At 35.2% G+C, this 19709-nt stretch overlaps 2 protein-coding genes across 4 annotated transcripts; both read right to left on the reverse strand.

Moving 5' to 3' along the window:
* Window positions 1–1681: 1681 nt before the first annotated feature.
* Window positions 1682–5943, reverse strand: LOC18053389 (MLO-like protein 12). The gene is made up of 14 exons (XM_006449356.2): window positions 5770–5943; window positions 5555–5612; window positions 5269–5426; window positions 4989–5105; window positions 4756–4816; window positions 4072–4163; window positions 3878–3952; window positions 3673–3761; window positions 3529–3578; window positions 3378–3418; window positions 3100–3273; window positions 2931–2966; window positions 2689–2817; window positions 1682–2603 (listed from the first exon to the last, which is right to left on the reverse strand). The coding sequence occupies exons 1-14, from the start codon at window positions 5896–5898 to the stop codon at window positions 2358–2360; spliced, it is 1455 nt and encodes a 484-aa protein (XP_006449419.1). The 5' UTR covers window positions 5899–5943; the 3' UTR covers window positions 1682–2357.
* Window positions 5944–8166: 2223 nt separating this feature from the next.
* Window positions 8167–13641, reverse strand: LOC18053390 (auxin response factor 3). 3 transcript variants are annotated; one of them, XM_024192070.1, is made up of 11 exons: window positions 13090–13641; window positions 12507–12560; window positions 12230–12412; window positions 12050–12134; window positions 11853–11943; window positions 11619–11783; window positions 10945–11076; window positions 10797–10872; window positions 9924–10083; window positions 8896–9827; window positions 8167–8420 (listed from the first exon to the last, which is right to left on the reverse strand). In XM_024192070.1, exons 1-11 carry the CDS (start codon window positions 13411–13413, stop codon window positions 8379–8381), a joined length of 2244 nt encoding a protein of 747 aa, XP_024047838.1. In that variant the 5' UTR covers window positions 13414–13641; the 3' UTR covers window positions 8167–8378. The 3 variants fall into 3 exon arrangements, with proteins under 3 accessions (XP_024047838.1, XP_024047839.1, XP_024047837.1); XM_024192071.1 differs by lacking the exon at window positions 8167–8420 and having other exon boundaries at window positions 8427–9827; window positions 10945–11064; XM_024192069.1 differs by lacking the exon at window positions 8167–8420 and having other exon boundaries at window positions 8427–9827.
* Window positions 13642–19709: the final 6068 nt, after the last annotated feature.

Here is a 19709-nt window from a genome sequence, read left to right on the forward strand (position 1 = left end):
ATGAAAAATCACAGGCTCGAGTTAAATAATTATATCTTCTTTAATTGTTTTTCTTTAATTTGGATATAATGTGCTAGCTTAAGATGACTTTAACAAGATCATTGTAATTTTATACCTATTTTTGTGTTTTATTAAATCAACGAGGGCAAATAAACAAAATATTAAGATTTGGATGAAATTGAAATCGAATTTTTTTGAATAAAAACAAACTCAAGAGGGGCAGCTGCCAAGACTTGGCACTGTGTGGCTTCGCTACTACAATCTCTTTTGTTTTTGAATTTTGTCTATTTGATTGGAGAAAATTGATTGAGAGACCATCAGCGCACCAATATTAATATACCATAATATTTACCTTAATTAATACAACATCACTGATAATTAAATAGATTTAACAAAATCTGGTCATCTGGATATATGTATGAATCTCCTTCTAAAATAGTGAACGTGTATAGCTTTTAATTTTTAAAATTAAAGGACTGTAGTTGTTCACTTGTTTGTTGGAGAAAAACTTAAGAATTTGAATGCGTTTTTGGTTGTAGGTGAGAGAAATGGTGAGATATGGTTATAAGAAAGGGAGAAAATTAAAACGGAGTCGATCGGAGGCGGCAATGGTGAGTAGTCACAATTTTAGAATATTCATTTTAAATTGGATTCTAGATTTTTTTTTATTTTTTGTTCTTCAAGAAAAATGACTAAAAATTGATAGCATTTTACTTTGAAATTTGGACAGAGGGACTTTAGATTAATTTACTACATCGATTGCGACAAGAAGTTGATTTGCAAGAGAATCTAATAAGTTTTTGGGGTGGAGGGGGTGTGCGCTCTTGACTTTTGAGTTGAGTGGTCGGCCGGCGCTCCAGTTTTGCATGAAAGTGGAGCCGAGTAAGGAACTGGTCATCATCAACCTCTAATAATATATAAACATCAAAAGAAGCTTCTTTCACTATTTATTTACAAATCAAAGTTCCCAAGTCAAAAATCGCCTACTTAACCAAAAAAAAAATTAAAATGAAAAAAAGGTTAATTTCGGATTATTCCAGCATTCTTTAAAATACTCTCAAATTATTGTAATTTGTAAACCTCAACTCCTTCTTCATTTTTGTTAAGAATATATATATATATATTATATAGTAATCCACCCTTATTTTCTCTCGTATTTTAAACAAAAATCCAAATTCACCTCTAAAAAAAGTTTAAAATTTGCCTATACCAATTCTGGGTTATGTTTTCCAACAAACCCCTAAAAAAAAAGGCAAAGAAAAGAAAAGAAAAGAAAAGAATTTGATTATAAAATACATTATGCTTGCTCGGCAATCAAGCGAATCTCTTTCTCTAATCTGTTTTTGAAAAATTTATGTTACAAAGATTTTCGTTTGCAAGACAGGGCACTTTTTTTTCTTTTTTTTTTTTTAAAGTCGTTTTTTTTTAATAGTAATTTTTTTTTTTTAAAAAATAACAACTATGTCAAACATCCATGATTAACAATTGGACCGCACATACCATACAGGAAAAGCTTCTTTGTGTGTTTGCGCTTAGCGTGAAGAGCAGCAATGAATGAGTTGCAATCTTTATGTCTTGGCGGGCATATCATGAATATCAGCCCACAATCTTTGACCCCCCCACCCAATGCCTTTATCAAAGGATTAATCTTCCGCAATCAACATGACCTTAAGATGTGATTCATGTGATTCAACCCAAGCAGACATAATAAAAAAAAGCGATTGGAAATTTCTTCTTCCACATGAAAAGCACATTTTGATCAAAATCCCAAGTTAGATGCATTTCCCAGTCAAAAATACAGTTGTCAGGGCTTTATTCTCTGCAGATCAATAGAAGTTTTGGCTTTCCATGTACATATTATACTCCTACTACGAGCATCTATCTTAATTTGCATTGATATTTTTCGGGGGTAATCAATTCATGGTCGTGGTGGTGACTGGTGACATTACGGCGTTAAAATTTTAGTCCTCACCGTCTATTCTTTGTCGTTGGAACTACTGAAATGACGCCGTTTGGAGTTTATCTCTGTCTTTACTGGCTGGCCCCAATCACGCATTTGGAGAGATCGGGTCTGCTGCTTCACAGGCTTAGGCCGCAGCCCAGGCCATCGACATCATTCATTCGATAACATAAATTTAGTAGGAATAAGGACAAATAGATAAATAAATGAATCACCAAAACTGAGGCCTTGTTAAATTTCTACCTTCGTGTCGTGTGTGCGTGCGCGCGTTTGTGTATACATATGTTACGTTGATGCTGTATTGCTCACATCAAACCCATGGAAGGAATTCATATTTTTTGTTGCTGTTTGCCAACTTGTCCATCATCAATTTCAACAGCAACAAATTCAGTGTCCTTTAAATCGGGTGGAGGATCACGTTCAAGACTTCAAGGTCAACAGAATATGAAGGATGAAGGGAAAAAGAAGGCGAGGCATCAAGAGAAAGCGAAGCGTCCAGGGAAACTGGGGCATCATCGACTGATGAGGGTCTCGCTGAGTAATAATCATTGGTCCTGAGGTTTTTTCTAGCTCTGCCTCGCCATCTTTTGAGTCCATGAGCCACACTTTCTGGGAAAACCGCATTCTTCATTGATGATCCCATCTGGATTCATTTTGCATTTATTGGATTAAAATGTTATAATCAAGAACTAATTAATTAATTAATTAAAATAAAGTTGGTTAATTACCTGCGTCACCAAAGCATAGAGAGGTAGCGTTACATAGCCACAAAGCATGTGTACTACCACTCCCAACACTATCTTTATGATAATGTCTTCTGTTTTCTCGTGGAAACAAGATCGCAGTCCAAATTTGTACTGCAATTTAGATGAACCAAATTTAATTTGCGCAGAGTCTTAATTTTAACTTAACATAGATCAATTTGACAATTTCAGTTTGAACAAGACATTTTAAGGTGGTGCTTCATTACCCAAGTCCATGCAAAGAATGCCAGTTGAAAAGAATTCTGCAAGTAATAAATTGAAACGTTAGTTCCCAATCATTTGTTGCTCAAAAAATGATCCACAACTCATCTAGAAAAAATGTTTGTTGCTGAATACTTCTAAATTACAAGATTAAGGGGTCAAGTTATTAATTACCTGAAGCAATACCAAGTGAATGACGTGTAGAAGCAGTTTAGGCCAGTTAAACCAAAAATAATGGTCACTAGGCCTAACAAGCAAAGGTCCTATAACGACGTGAGATTTGCCATGGCTGTCTAAGCACATCTGAGTTATAATGCCTTCCAGCTTAGTTCCCACCACCAATAGCATCTGCATATATAATGTTCTTATTATAATGCTTTAACTGTTGCAATTTTCTTAAGACTTAGTAATCAACTTTGCTGTCATTGATTTTTTCCCTTTTTCTCTCTTACCACTAAAGGTATGAAGGGAAGCCATAAATAATTGTAAAATCCTGCAAAAATTCAATAGATAAATTGAGTTAGAACTGCCAAACTAGCTTAATAAAAAGTGATCCCATTCCATTTATTTGTTCATACCAACTGGGTTCTGTTTTAGTGTTACCTTGTGCATTGAAGAATATGAAAAGTACTGAGATTATCCAAATCCACCAGCTGCCAAAAGAAATTGTCATGTGAAGAATTTGCTTATAGCTGTAATATTAAATGTGGAAATCTAGTAGTGCATAATCAGAAGATATTTAATTACCTCATTCCTGCCACCATTCCAAAATCTTTTTCTAAGGCTCTATTTATGTATCTTTGGAAATTAAAGTGGCTTTCCTTTGCAAAATGCGCCTAGAAAGAGCAATACAAACATCAAATATTATATAGTAAATAAAAACAACTAATCCTACTCCAAGATTTTGATATTGATTTTTCTCTAATAACTTAAACCAGTAGTGGGATGATACCGTGATGAATCCACGCCTTAGGGTTAAATAATCTGTTCTGGACACAGATGCATAAAACTGTCGCAGAAAGCATGCCTGCAAGTTGAAATGTGACATTAGTAAAATTAACCAAGCTCGTCTGCAAAAGCTTATACTTGGGTAATTACACAGGTTATATAATTCATGATTAACGGATAATGCTAGCCAGCACTTACCGGCCAACGAAGTAATCTGCTGTGTTCACTCCAAAACCTCAGGTGGCGCTTCCCAAATGATGTTTGATGGGTGAATCGGAACCTCCGTGGATCTTCAATGTTGTTATATATGCAGTCCAGTCCAGCCCAGTCAGTGATCGGAATTCAGAAACAAGATAATAATCGAGGCACAATGAAGTTCAAAAGCTAGAGGCGAGCTTTTGAAATATAAACAGAGTAAAACACAATGTTGCTTTTGTAATTTTTAATAATATCTAAACTGAAATGTATGCACATGCGTCATTTTAACGTAGCCAGACAATATATTTTTTTATTTTCCTTCATATCAATGTTCAAAAGGAATCGATCAAGAAATCCCAACCATCACCATCAGAAAGAAATTTATTTAGGTCAATAATTTGTGCCATCTGCCTTCAATAATACTTAATAAACGACGTCGGTTGAATCATAATTGGGTGGGAGAATTTGAACGGAAAAATGAAAGTACTTTTTCATCATCATGCAATTAACATAGACGCATTATTATTAATACTCATCACATTCGATTAATCAAAATCGTTGGGCTAGTAGTAAGGTCCCACAAAAGATTTGAAAACATATATAGATACACGCACACCTATATAAATATAAGAAATGAAATATTGTATCTCTAAGAGGGACTGGGGTGGTCTAACCAAAACTTACCATTTGTAAATTGATACTCTAAAGTTCTCGTTTCTGCTTCCCAAGATTCCCAACTTCGCATCTGGAAAGAGTTCACGGCAAAAGTAAATAATAGCCAGCATCAATACAAGTACTCCAACTTACCCAATCACATTCATTAAAGGAAAGATAATAAGTTACTTAACACAGAACAAGTTGTCTTTCTCGGAGAAATTAACTAGATCTTATATATAATTTGTGGAGTTAATAATTACCTTGGCCATGCCGAGACTGAATGTCAGAACGCAGGACAAAGAATGGAAAAAGGCCAGAACAAATATCAAATACTGAAGTTGATTCACACCTTGCCTTGACAACAAAGAGACCTTCCCCTGTTCAAGAACTTAATTATATAATAACTACGACGTTCATACGTTATCAAATTAAAAACAACGTTAAAATATATTTGATTTTGAATTTTGAAGCCAAATTAATATCAACCCATCCAATCAAAGTGCTGCATGCATGCTATTATATCATGGGGTAATGAATTACCTGCTCCAAACATTTGAGTTCTTCCTCGCTATAATCATCCGAGTCCATGGTGCCGCAAGGTAAAAAAGTTTCGGCCATGCTCTTTGGTATGCATATATTTGAAATCCGCTTTTCACTCGCAGTCAGGATCAATGACATGAACCCCAACATCATCAGGTCTAAACAAAGGGACACACACTACTTTTACATGCATATATAATTTAGTTATTAACATAAAGAAAATTGAGCTATATATATATATATATGCACACAAAGTGCATGCGATCTTGCCTGTTATTTTTGTTACCTGATTTGATCTTGTGGAGAGTCTGAATGAGGGAGCTCTTCTTCTTCTTATTGAAATACTAAAAGCAAACCAACAAAGAAAAAATTAAAAAGAAATTCAGGGACTGATATGAGGATGAGTTCCATGGCAGTGGAATTGAAGATATACAAGGCTATAGCTGTGTATACATAACATAACAAATTAAGCTGGATAATTAATTTAATTTATGTACGTACCTTAGCTAAAAGATGAAGTAAATGCTCAATAAGAACAGAAACGGATATCAAGATGAGGCAAACTGTTGCCACAGCCCATGTTGGCGTTACTTCAATTGATCTTTCTTCAACTGTTGTCTCTCCAGCCATGTTTCTTTCACTTTTGTTTATATGTATGGATAAATATAACGATTAATAAACAAGACAAGGGACTCCCTTGATCTCAAACTCAGAGCACATATATATGGGGTCAAAAGTTCCAAGTTTCGAACGGAATCAATGACGTGTACACTATAAAACGACAAAGGAAAAGATGACCCTTATTGTATATCATTTTCTTTACTTAGCAGCATCTTCGTTCAAGTTTGAAAGTCGCAGCGCCAGCCCCCCAAGGCCGCCTCCACTGTGGCAACAAATGTTATTATAATTATCATAGAGTATTTTCTTTTTCTTTTTCCGGTTTGACCGTTTACTCGTGCAGACAAATTTAACTTTGCTCAATTTTTTTGAGTACATAAATATAACCGCCAAGAAAGAAAGAAATTCCTCACGTGCTCGCTTGATCTAAGCAAGCTACAGTGCTGTGCTGACAAGTAAACAAAAAGACCATATGTCAAACAGCTGGGGGACCCACTAGGTCAACGAAATTGAATTTTTCCATTTAATGGTCGCTCTTGAGTCTTACGTTACGCGGGAGATAAAAGGTTCGGGGTTATTAGCGGCCACGTGGCTCGCTTTAATGCAATACAAATGCATGTCATTAGTCATTACTATTGAATTATAAAAGGGCAGCTTTTTTTGTTTTTCATTTCTTTCTTATGGGAATGAATACGGCCCAAATTTCTTCACATTTTGATGAGAGACACGGCTTTTGATTTGATTTTGATGCTTCTACATTTCTAAAGGAGACACTGCACACATTGATTTTGATGGTTCACACTGTAAGAATATGCGCTGCCACTAAATGTTCTGCATGTTTCCTCACATGTTTCAATTGGGCTATGCGTGACACAATCTTTGAGAATCTAATAAGCCGAACTAGGTTATTAGGCCTAGTTTTGATAATTAGGTACTAACATTAGGCCCCTTTGATTATGGGAGATGTATAGTCGTAGGCGAACATATTGCATAATCAAATTACCTACTTAAAAAGAATTACATTGAAACCCAAAAGAATAAATATGATTATTCTAAAGCTAAACAAAGATATGATATTGACCGTACCTTTAAATGGAGTAACCATCATGTTGTTTTTTTATAGTGTAAATCAGTGAAGTGACGGCAATAAAATATTGCCAACCAATGACAATAAATTATTATTTAAAAACCCACCAATTTCGATAAAACAAATAAATTATTATTTTAAAGTCTACCAAAATAGACATTTTGGACTTGGTTTGCCCTATAAATTGGGGAGAGTAGAGCACGAAGGGGGCCTCTATTGGAGGAGTAAGAAAATTAAGAATTAAGAAAGTTTTGAGAGCATTAAAATTCTTAATGATTTTGAGAGTTTGTGTTTATTAGGGTATTGGGTTGTGAGATAAAATACTCTAATATTTGTAATTTTATTTCACTAGTAAAACACCTTCTCATATTTTCATCAATGGACGTAAACTAAAAGATAAACCATGTAAAGTCTTGTGTCCATTGTGTGAACTTTATTTTCCAATTTCACTTTAGGTGTGCATTTGCTATACCATTATTTTGCTAACAGCGATATTAGAGCATTTTTACAAGTTTAAATGAAAAAAAAAAAATTTACCTCATTTCCCATTTTTATTTCCATCTCCCTCACAAGAATGGAGATTTCATTTCTCATTCCTAAATTTGTGAGTCCCAATTAAAATTCTTTCTTATTCTTTTATATGTTTAACAAGTAAACTCTACTGTATTAATGCGATCATTCGTATTCTTTAATCCAACAAATAAGCACTCGGAAAATGTTATAGAAATTTCTAGGTGATGTAGAAACATATTTAGGCTGAATACACAACCCACAGAATACATATTCAGATGGATGTCATTAGCTTTAAACTGGCCCAGACAAACTGGCTCGGGGACCATTTGCATGGGTTAAAAGGTCAAACATATTTAGCTTTATTTATGGCTCGGGGACCATAAATAAACCATTTAAATTAAAAGCTGATGTGATGATAATATGATAAATACAAGCTTGCGGACCTTTGCATTTTTCCTATATAGCTTCTGTTGTCCACAGCTTGGCTTGTTAAAGATCACTAAAAGCGCTGATTTAAAGAGCCAGCCATTCTCTTATCTTGAACTATTAGGAATTTATTATAATGGAGACACACAACAGGGATGTTGATCTGTTCATTTCAAACAAGCCAGAAAAATCATTTAGCTTAGCAACAAATACAATTGTGCAGAATCTTCAAAGATTGAATAGACAACATCCGCTGGAAACTTAATAGATTAATACAATACATATGTTGTTTGCTTTCCATAGTGGAGTTAAGCATAATCATGACATCAAGTTACTTTGAAAAAAATACTTACACTTGGTTTTCTCACCAGCTAATTAAATTGTATCATTTACTACAGCATATGTATAATTAGAGCAATTACAAGCATTTTCTTCTGCAAGCCCAGGTGCTACCTCTGCACCTTGGTTAGTATATATCATAATTTCCAAGACAATGTTGCATGATTCCCTGAAAAACAATGCCAACAACCTTCATGAGATCACAACTCGCTGGGTCTGACACTGAAAAATGCATTATCAATAAAATCAGAAGGCAAACAATCTGGAAACATCTGATTGATTGTAATCATAATCATGTTAACTGATTTGAGTAGCAACTGATGAGCCTTGTACCACATAGTCACCCAAGAATGTTAATAGTATTTTTTAGTAGTTAAAAAATGACCATTGGCTCTTGGTGCCACACTGCCCCTTCACCTCCCAACAAGAATGTGCGATCCTTGCAAACAAATTCCATCCTTACTCCACAAAAATAATGGCTCAACTAACCAATCACATCATTACACTCATCATGCTTTACAGAGATCGAAAGCCTTGTCTACCAATACCCCCTTCTTGCAAACCTGCAATTTCTATCTTACAATTGAACAACACTACAATGCAATATCAAAAAGCATGTCTCTAACAGCACAGTGGTTGCTTACATTGGTACAGTTGCTTCCAGTTGCCTTAGACATTACTGGAGGCTTTGGATGGAACTGCTGTCCAACATGAGACAGAAAAGAAGATCTAGGATTCAAAGGAGACGCAACTGGAGCTGCATTGTCCTCTATGTTGGCAACATGTCTTTCCTCAGTCAATGAAAAACCAAAGAGTCTGCAGCTACCCTTACACGAGGAAACTAAATCTTGGCTGCCCCTAACTGTTGGCTGACCTACAAGAGGTGGTGAAATATGCTCATTTGACTGACCTATAGAATCCATGACCTCCTGATCACCCCCCACGAAACTATGGTCAAGAAATGAAGATGATGCATGCTTTCCTCCATATATTTCAGAATTATGAAAAAAGCTTTGACAGTTGACACGTTGCTCTTTCTCCTGATCGTTCAAGCTATAAGGAGGATTATAGTTAGAAATTGGATTGCTTGCCAGCTGAAACATTAACACCGAAGAAGGTGATGACACTTGTACAGGCGGTGCAGATGGGCTCATATGAGTGTTATAGCCCGGCACCACAGCAGACCATCTATTTCTTGATCCAGATACCGGAACACCATCAGAGATTCCAAGGCTGCCAATACTACGAGCCTCATTATTAGTAGGGGCTCTTCCATATGGAGACTTCGGAAATATTTCTTGACCTTGCAAGACCTTATGGAATCGGAATGATTCACCAAAGCCTATGCCTATGCCTTTGTAGGAAATGTCAGATTTCACCTGCAGGTTTCTGCTACCATCTCCTATAGCAGCAATCCCAGAACCATTTGAACCAGGAATGCCCCTCCTTACTTCAGATGGATGCAGATTCTGACAATCACCACCATCATAAAGAGTGTTAAAACCTAATATTTCTTGACCTTGCAAGACCTTCTGGAACCTCAAAGATTCCCCAAAGTCTGTCACTCCAATTCCATCTGTTCAATTATGCAATGATTAGTCAGAACATTATGTATGCATAAGGAAAAAAACCATTGCTCACAAGAAAATATTTTCTCATCACATAGACATACCAGGAACTGGAAATTCTGGTTTCCCAGAAGGCAATCCAATCCTGGTCCTCTTCAAACCAGATGTGATCAGGTTATTGGAACCACAAACAGAACCAGATGGCTCAATTTCCCATGGAGATACCCTGGTGTGCCTGTTGGACTCAACATCATCCCATCTCACCTGCCAAAAGAGCCACAGACAGTTGATATTAGTAAATCTAGTATTATTTGTATGCATCACATACTAAAAGTTAGAATCTTAAACATGCAAAGCAAAGGAACTGAGGTGCAGAGTAACCAAAAGGATGAAAAAAAAATAAAAATTAGAAACTCCCTTGATAGATTAATTTCATGTAAATCTAGTATTATTTGCATACCCCACTCAGCTAATCCAAACTTTGCAATGACAATAATTAATTTCATTGAATTTGAAGGAGAACAACAATATCAAGGCCAAAACTGATCTTGATAAGTACCACCAAGCAGGACACTGGACAGGATACCAAGGAAAAGAATTTGCACACTATATCTCTGACCATTCAAGTTATTAACTAGGTATTGAAGAATGTAACAGACATCCATCCACTAGAGAAAGGCTACGAATAATACACTCCATACTTTCAAGAAAAGAAAAATTGATTTATCCATTACAAACAATAAAGCTGAGGTTTTACAGCATATCAAAGAACATTTTGCAAGTCATTTGTGACTTAACTATATGAAAACTGCATCATAATGAGCCAACACATAGGAAAACAGTGGGGGATGAGACAGAAAACGGACACCGAATCAACCTTAGGACTCATCATGGGATGTTTAAGGTTGATATTCTCTATCATTAAATACAAAAGCACAAACATGTGAAAGATAACAAGCTCTGCAACAAATTCATACCAACAGGCATCTCCATTTTGAACCAGGCCATCTCACAGGATCCATGTCACCGACTCCCATAATCACTCCAGTGTATCTGTCATTAAGACTTGAGTAAGATTCAATGTAGTGTTTTGAATTAAGTGCCACAAGTTCAAAAATATTAAACCTTCGCTCTGCTGCATCTTCTGTTTCAAAACGCATTTTGAACCTCATTCCAACAGCGAAAGAATGACCAAGGCTCTTCAAAAACTTATTGACAGGAATTATGAACTCTGAGGCGCTGGCCCTACACAATGGACTAATATAATAATTAAGATATTGAATGGAAATAATTGAAAAAAACAAGTCTCTAAAGAAGATAACAAATAAATTAGTTAAATATAGTTACAAGCAGAATATGTCTATCAAAGAAATGTACACCAAGCAGAAAGGACATAAGGTATAGAGAAGGGTCAATCATAAAGCTGGTTGGAGTTTGAAATAGCAGAATATCATAAAGTTGTATGCATAGTTCCGGAATTTCATAAAGTTGTATGCATAGTTCCGGAATTGTCCAGTTAACAAAATTAAACAGCCAGATGACAGCATCCATTGAAACCATTAAAATGTTTAACTTTTTGCTGTATAATATATATTTTTAATGGAACACCATAACATGCATTAATCCAAGAGTGCAACGCCATATAAATCAAAGTAATTTCTATTGACTGGAGATAGGGAGACGCCTGTATGCGAGCACACTATATACTCTAGAATATGGCAGATTCACATACTAACATCCAGGTAGTGACGCTGTTATTCTGTACATAAAAATGCTAAATGAAGGGAGCAGCAATACACCTTGGATTGTAGGAAATGCTGAAAGCACGCTTCCTAGCTATGGCATCAACCACCTCTGTGACAGAATTGGGACTCGACTGTTGGCTGCAGAAAGAAGGGAAAGTAGCACCACTTTTTACATGAGGTGCTCTTCGGATTCCAAGTCTCAATTCACCATCTTCACCCCTGTGACATTAATCAGATTAGAATAACAAAGAACGGTTAGTATTCTTAACAGTGTAAGGTCTTTAATACCTAAGGAAAAGCACAGCATCTCCAGAAACAAGCTTCTTCTTATTAACAAATGCACTCCATCCAGTAGTCAGCAAATGCCTCCGTGGTTGCCCTGCTCAAACCAAGAAGAAAAGTATTACTTAAAATATCAGCATTGGAACAAACATGTCATCATACACATCTCTAAAGGCAAAGATACTTTGCTACTTTTGGCATACCCCTGTAAATGTGCCGGAACCTCCATTCCAGGCCATGGAGATCCTTTGCCACAAGCTCCTGTGAAGGCCTCTGTTGACTATAGTCCTACAGTATTTGAACAATGTATTGATTACACATGGTTCATTTTGAACCATTGTAAAGTCAATGAATGATTGAGGAGGCAAATGCACAATAGTTACCAGGGGAGGGAAGCAGTCTTCTGCAGCTCGACGAGGTACAGAGAAGCCTCCATGAGTGCTAGTATCAGAAGCCGTGAGGGTCTTGCAGAACATGTGGGGTGTTGAAGACTTAGCAACCACCTCAACACTCTCCTCATCACCATCCTCCTCAATTTTCCCTTCACGCACCTTCTGCTCAATTAGCTATACAGAACAAACATTCAGGTAAAAAGGAAAAAGAAAAACAACTGATTTAGACAGCAAATCAAATAAAATACAAAATGGGAATACAGCTCACCTCATCTGGAACCAGTGAGACCTGCGCATAAACCTCATCACTTGCCGCCTCTGCCTGCAAAAAAGTATACAGAAACAAGAGAACAAAGCATCAGATGACGAGTAAATTCCTAAAGGAAAAAGAAAGAGGAAAAATATTGAAACTAACTAGCACTTGCCATCACTTACTAATGGAACTTAAAAGTTTAGACATTTTCATAGCAGAATTAGCTCCAATTGTCTTCTAATTTATATTTACATCACAGAAACACAATACTTCAAAAATCATTTCCCCCCCCAATTATCTTGCCAAGAAAACAAGACCGAAATCAAGACACCTAAAGAGAACAAAATATAGTGTTTTTTTTTTGGGAATTTGCAACAATAATGAAAGGCCCTCGAAGGAAAAAGAAAAATTCAAACTTCAAATGCCCTGAAGCTGACACCAAAAGTAACAAAAACCAAACAACACTCATTAGTCTGTCTAAAAAACACTCCAGAAGCGCAACTTAAAAATTGACAATATATAACACACATGTAGTGATTTATGTTAGAAATAGGGTAGTTAGTTAGTTATATAATAATAATAAAAAGTTAAAACTTACATGGAGCTTGACATCAGCAACCCGACAAAACAGATGAGGGGGGAGATCATAAGCAGCTGAAGCAGCGGCGGAAAAATCGGAGACATGCTCCAAATGTCCCTGAGGGAAGTAAACGACCACACTGCCTCTCTTGGGCAGAGATATTAGTGGCCCTGCACATGCGTGCCATAGCTCTAAAGACACCCCAGAAGCAGAAGCAGAAGCAGGAGCTAAAGCGAAACCAGAAGCACTCAAGGCAGAAGCAGAAGAAGAGGACGGAGATAAAGATCCCGATGACGGATTCTCATCGTCTTCTGTTGTGTTAAGATCAATCAAACCCACCATTTTAGAGAGATGCTTAGAACGATACAATGGTGTTGTAGTGGAAGCTGAGAAGAAAAAGTTGTGAAAAACAAGTGCTTTTGAGAGCGAGAAGGAGAGAGAGTTTCATGACTGCATTTTAGAGGCAAGTGTTTTAAGTGCTGCTGGCTGCTGCAACTTCGTCAATGTTAAAAGGAAGTGATGAGTAAAGACACTGACTCTAGGGGGAAGGAAAAAGAAAAAGAAAAAGAAAATAATTTTATTTTACTTTTTAATAATTATGATTTATGAAATTGGGGATGGTAGAAATCAAATCAAGCTTTAATGGGGTTTAAATTGGAAATAAAAAAGAAGGATTTTAAAAAGAAGAGATGGGTATGTGGTCATGTGTACTGTGTACATGCATAGAAGTAGTATGTGTATTCATGTGCTTTTTCTCATCTGCAGTGCTGAGAAGCAGAGCAGTGCTGCAACTGCTGCTGCTGCTTCTGCAATGCTGAGTCTGCTGGCGCTAGGTGTGATGTGTGGCAGAAAGACAGAATAAGAGAGAGAGAGAGAGAGAGAGAGAGAGAGAGAGAGAGAGAGAGAGAGAGAGAGAGAGCCAGTTGAGTTGAGCCCTTCTGCTTTTTTCTATTTTTCAATTTCTTTATGAGGGTGAGGAGGGGGGGCTTATTGGTTTTATAATAATGATATATAATATAATCGATTCTTTAAATACCATATCTCAACACCCAAGAAAAGATGGAAGGGGAGTTTCTTTCTGTACGGCCGCCCTGTATTTCCGGGCGGATGTCTATTCTGTCCCCTTCTACTTCCTCTATTCTCATTCATGTCCCTTCCTCACATGGCTTATTTAACAACTTCTATGTACTAACACTAACACTATGCTCTAATTGTATTTTTGAGAATTAGTGCGTTATAATGTTATTAGATATTATAATCGATCTAACATCTACCATGAATATAACTATTTCTCCAAAATAGTTAAGCCTTGAGAGATTAGATACTAAATAAACTTCCGAAATTGGGTCTAACTTTTTCTAACACAAATCTAACCTACATTCTTTTTGGTGTAGCCTAAGCACATTCATGTTTGGCAAAAAATAGAAGTAAATTTCCAAAACAAACATTACGGTCCAAGTTGTATCAATAAGTTCAAAAGAAAGTTTACGCATTCATCAACAACTCTTTTTTTTTTTCTCTCTTGCCCAAAAGTTTTGACTTTCCCATATGGCCTTGTAGGCCATTATGAGTTGTTTTCTTAGGCAAAAAGCAATGACAATTACCTGTCATTTATGCCTACCCGATAGGGGAACATGTAATTCACTTAAAAGCAATAACATTTAATAACAGGTAATTTCATCAACTAATTAATTACTGTAACTAAAGATAATTTATATTAATTAAGAGGCTCGTCGCTTTTAATTTGATTTTGCAATCTATCTAGTTTTAATCATTAATTTAGCGAAAAAAAAAGGAAAAGAAAAATATACACTACTTGCTTTGTTAATCATTAGCAATTGCCATGCCTACCACAATTAAGGTCAAATTAAGTCGACCGGCTAACATTTATCTTTACATAAGATCATAATTGTAGTGATAAGTTAACCTCATCGCTTTTATCTTCTCAATATTTCTTACTTCCTACTCTTTTAAAAAAGAAATTATCTTGAAATGTTTACTATTTGGTTTCAAAATTAAATAAGTGAAGATAATTTTACGTGATAATATAAATACTTTTAAAGGTGTCTAATTGTAGGTATCATAAAATTGAAATATTACCTAAAAACAATTATAAAAAAAAGGTATCAGTAAATATAATTCATCGTCTACACAAAACAATTTATGGCACATATCAAAGGAATCCCAGCAAAATTTGACAGTAATATCTGAAACTCCAATCAAGGATAATTGTTCATTACTAACAAAGCACGGAATGACTGCGAAATTAAACAAATTTGCCATCGGTAGGTTAAATGACTTATGCAAATGTAATTGCAGTTTAGAAAGGTGTGCCGGCCGGTGGTCATATATGAATAAATATAATACTGGACTTAAAAGGATGGAGGGTAATAGTGTAAATTGAAGATAGGTAGAGAGAGAGAGAGAGAGAGAGGGGAAAAAAAAAAGAAAAGAAAAGAAAAGGTGCGAGAAATGACAATAAATGAAAAGGAGCAGGTCTTTATCACCATCAGAGACATCAATGGCAAAGAACCCAGCACGGGCCTAGGGGGGCTAAGGCGCTGATAGGCCGTAGGCTGATGCCCAATTCACAATTTCACAGGGACAGTAGGGGCAGAGCAGGGCTAGCCATATAACCCGGACAAAACGGGTTACTACTCAGCGCCCAATTGGCAATCACCCCACTTTATGTGTTTTATCTTTTCTTGGAAACCCTCTTTTCCACGCGCACTCTTTGTGGCGTGGGTACTTTATCACTGTGATTTTCTCAATTTTTTTTTATTATTGTTAGTTTTGCGAAAACTGAGAAGACAAGAAGACAACCTCTGAAATGTTTTTTATAAAAAAAAAAAATTGACAATTAGTTTTGAAGATAAAAACGCAGTATCTTTTTTGTTAAATTTGTGTGTTGTTGCATGAAATATTAGTACTTATTCATGGTTTTCTTATTCAAGCCAGATATTGAAACAATTACATGAGTAAAATTATGACAATAATCTTTTATCATTGATCAACTCACCTCCAATTAAGAAGATTTGATAATTATTTTTTATTTTTTTATTATAATAACAGTATTTCTCAACTTTATTGGTTCATATATTTTTAGATACAACCCAAACCATAATAAATTGAACTTCAATAAAAATTTATTTATTTTTTAAAAGAAAACTTCAGTAAATTTGAAGGGTGCATAATTAATTGATCGTTTTAAAAAAAACACACCCGCCACGGCGTGCGAGGGTGATGAACGCGCTGCATTGAGAATGTGATGCGACATCTCCATCTCTTTGCCCTTTTGCTTCGCTTTACCCTTTTGCGTCAGTCCCACCTACCGCACTGAGATTGCTTCATTATTAGCCGGCCCCTGATTGGAGCGCTCGCAACTTTTTGATAACTGGAGCGGCTCTTGCTCTTATTTAGTTAACAAATAATTTAAAGCAAAAATAGCGTCCAGCGTTCATGTTTAAGACGGGCAATGTACTGTGTCATCATTAAAAACCGGGGCGCTCCGATAAGTTTTTCTTTATTCAATATTTTCCAAATTTGAAGGTGAAATTCTCCGTTGATTGGTTGCCTTGTTGGGAAACCATCAACGTAAAATTGTACTATTTTCACTACGCCTGCGACCACGACTAGGCCTTGTTTGGACATTACCATTTTTTTGTCACATCCAATTTTTTCGAGGGAATTTCAGTTTTGTGCCAGAAATCAGTCAATTAATTTGACTGAAAACTAGTTTTTTTTATAAAAAAAAAAAAAAAAAAAATTCTAAATAGATAGATAAATGCTGTTATTATAATCCGTCAATTAAAATATTGTTAACAGCACAAAAGGGGAAATAAAAAAAAAGATAAAAGCAAAAGCATTTATGGAATGATTGTAACAAGACTCACGTGCACCCATAGGTTAAAAGTTCATTAGACATGGATGAAATTGATATTGCTTGTGTTATGATATTGTTTGGCTCTAACATGATTAACCATAATTCTTATCTTAACCGATCTTATCATAATGTCGTTTGACCATTTTCTATTTCTTTTCTTTTTTTTAACCCTTTCGCATCTGGCGACAATTGGTTTGTTTGTCCCATATGGAATATATTATGGTTGGTTCCGCAATAATAAAATTTTAACCATGATTATTGACGCTCGAAGTCGGCCTAATTAATATTAAATAATTGCGCCCCGTAAACGACAGCAGAAGTACCTCAAAGTTAATTTTAGATTCTGATTAAAGATTGAACAAACGAAAAGCAGAAGGGTCGTTGAACGGGCCCCAAGATTTATAGATAGAGAAAGAGAACATTATTTTATCTTGGGATAATTTTGTCCTGCACCCAATTGTTTCAACATTTTTCACCACACACCCATATGTTTCGAAAATATTCACTCCACACCCAATTCCGTTAATTTGACCGTTTATTCTAACGGTCAAAGGGCAAATTTGAAAATTCATATCCTAAATATTATTTGATGATGATAAATTAAATTTATTTGATAATTTAATTGATGAAATTATTATTAATTACCTTTAAATAAATTTTTTAATGTAAACATTAATTATTAAATTAATATTTTATCTCATTTTATTTTTCTCTAATTCAAGATAAGGGGTATTTTGGATATTTGCTTAAATTTCAAATAGCTCCGTTAAACATAACGGTCAAATTAACGGAATTGGGTGTGGAGTGAGTATTTTCGAAACATATGGGTGTGTGGCGAAAAATGTTGAAACAGTTGGGGGCAGGACAAAATTAACCCTTTTATCTTCTTGTGATTTCCCTTCTGTCTCCCTTTTAACTTTATTTATTTATTTTTCTTTCTTTCTTTCTTTCTTACTTTGACATTTTCTGTCCCTAGTGTCTGGTGTGGTGATTGATTAGCAGAGTACTTTCTTGCAAATCAATTATGCATATCAAGTGGGAAAGGTGGGAATTACCAAAAATTAAGGAGGGAAATAAAAGTTGAAGTTAATGTTCATGGCTTTACTTTTTTCTCTTCCAATAATTATTTATTGGTAACCTACGCATTTGCTAAACCTAGGGTTGTCTATATCTAATTGAAGATCCGAAATTTGACCACAAAATTCTGTTCATTAACAGAGATAATTTATTATTAGTTTAAAAGAAAAAAAAAGAGAGATAATTACTCGTTAGTTGTTACTGGGTGGGATGAGGATTCAGGGGTGGGCTAGCTAATTAGGCGGCAAAGTTGAACCAACCTCGCAGTTGAATTTAAAAAAAAAGGTATTGGGGCTAGGCCACGGTCAGACAAAATGTAACATGCTTTTTGATTAGTAGATTTTGATGTCTTGATTAATGCACACGCAATCTTTCACGTTACCACATTAAAAAAAAAAAAAAAAATGCTCAAGTGGGAAACCTTTCTTTTTTATTTATATATATATTAACGAGAAGGAGCCTTTTTCCCTTGCTGTATGCCAACAGCCGCATCATAGTACAAACACCCCAATAGAAAAGTTCAAAAAGAAATGCTTTTTCATCTGACCGTTTTCATTTTTCAAAATTTATTTTAAATATTTTAAATGCACGGTTAAAACTATAATTAACCAATATTTGAAAAAAAATATCTTCCACGCATGGGTCGGTAAAAATTAAAAAAAAAAAAAGTTACACAGAGGAAACTAGTAATGCCAAATGCTTGATATCATTAAAAGTTGCCCTTTGGTAGGTAGTACCTATACGTAATATTTCATGAGTTAAGCTCTTTAAACATCTGCGCCTTTCTCGGATCCCGCTGTGGCGCGATGGTTGTACCGTACCTCCACTTTTCTTCTATGTCTTCACAAATACTAAATTTTATTGAGCACCTTGTACTCATTTTTATTTTGAATTATTTTGTAAAAATAAATATTTTCCTGTCTAAATCCTTTGTTTAATTTCATTTAGCACTTGTTCTTCTCGATTTTTATTCTTCTTTTCTTCTTCTTCTTCTCCAACTGTCGGCATTAGCATATTCATCTACGCTCAAATAAATTCTTGAGCGAGAGCTTATCTTATTTAATCTTCTTTGACAAAAAAATTTTCCCAAAAAAAAATTAAAGAAATTAATAGAGACAATTTTTTATTTTGTGGATTTTTCTCCACCAGGGTCAATGGACTTTATCTACTCCACTCACTTCATCTCCAACAAATCATGTGAAAGCTAATTCAAAAGGAAACTAATTGAGGATTTTCAATAGCAAATAATCTGAAATCTCGTCATAAAATTTGTCATTTTTCTTGACAAGAGCCACGCATGTTCTGTAATTTGGCCTGTATTAATTAATACATCAATAATTTGACGAGAGACACGCATGTTTCATAAATTACTTATAAAGTAGTGTTGGAAGAGTTTGTAAGTTCAATGTTGGAAGAGTTAAAAACTCACCGAGTAGTGTTGCAGTAAAATTTTTAATGCAATTTAAAAGGATGAATACAAATCAAAAATCAAAAATTGCCACAAGCTAGGTAGTTTAGTCGGTTAGATTACATTAGGGGTAAATTTACAATTTTACGTTGCTAACATTGGAGATGTAATCTTTAACTCCCAATCTCCAATTTCTATGTATTTCTTCAAGCTTAGTATAAAAAAATAAACTAAAAATAATAATTAAATATATAGTATAAATAACATTAA

This window comes from Citrus clementina, unplaced genomic scaffold, assembly GCF_000493195.1.
Source record: "Citrus clementina cultivar Clemenules unplaced genomic scaffold, Citrus_clementina_v1.0 scaffold_2, whole genome shotgun sequence".
In the NCBI taxonomy this organism is placed as follows: domain Eukaryota; kingdom Viridiplantae; phylum Streptophyta; class Magnoliopsida; order Sapindales; family Rutaceae; genus Citrus; species Citrus x clementina.

Coding starts and splice junctions, on each gene's coding strand:
- LOC18053389 (XM_006449356.2), bottom strand. CDS start 5,898: ATGGCTGGAGAGACAACAGTTGAAGAAAGATCAATTGAAGTAACGCCA. Junction 5,613..5,769: donor TACTTCATCTTTTAGCTAAG/GTACGTACATAA, acceptor GTTTGCTTTTAG/TATTTCAATAAGAAGAAGAA. Junction 3,419..3,528: donor CATATTCTTCAATGCACAAG/GTAACACTAAAA, acceptor GAATTTTTGCAG/GATTTTACAATTATTTATGG.
- LOC18053390 (XM_024192069.1), bottom strand. CDS start 13,413: ATGGTGGGTTTGATTGATCTTAACACAACAGAAGACGATGAGAATCCG. Junction 11,784..11,852: donor GATGCTGTGCTTTTCCTTAG/GTATTAAAGACC, acceptor TTAATGTCACAG/GGGTGAAGATGGTGAATTGA. Junction 11,077..11,618: donor AGCATTTCCTACAATCCAAG/GTGTATTGCTGC, acceptor TTATTATATTAG/TCCATTGTGTAGGGCCAGCG.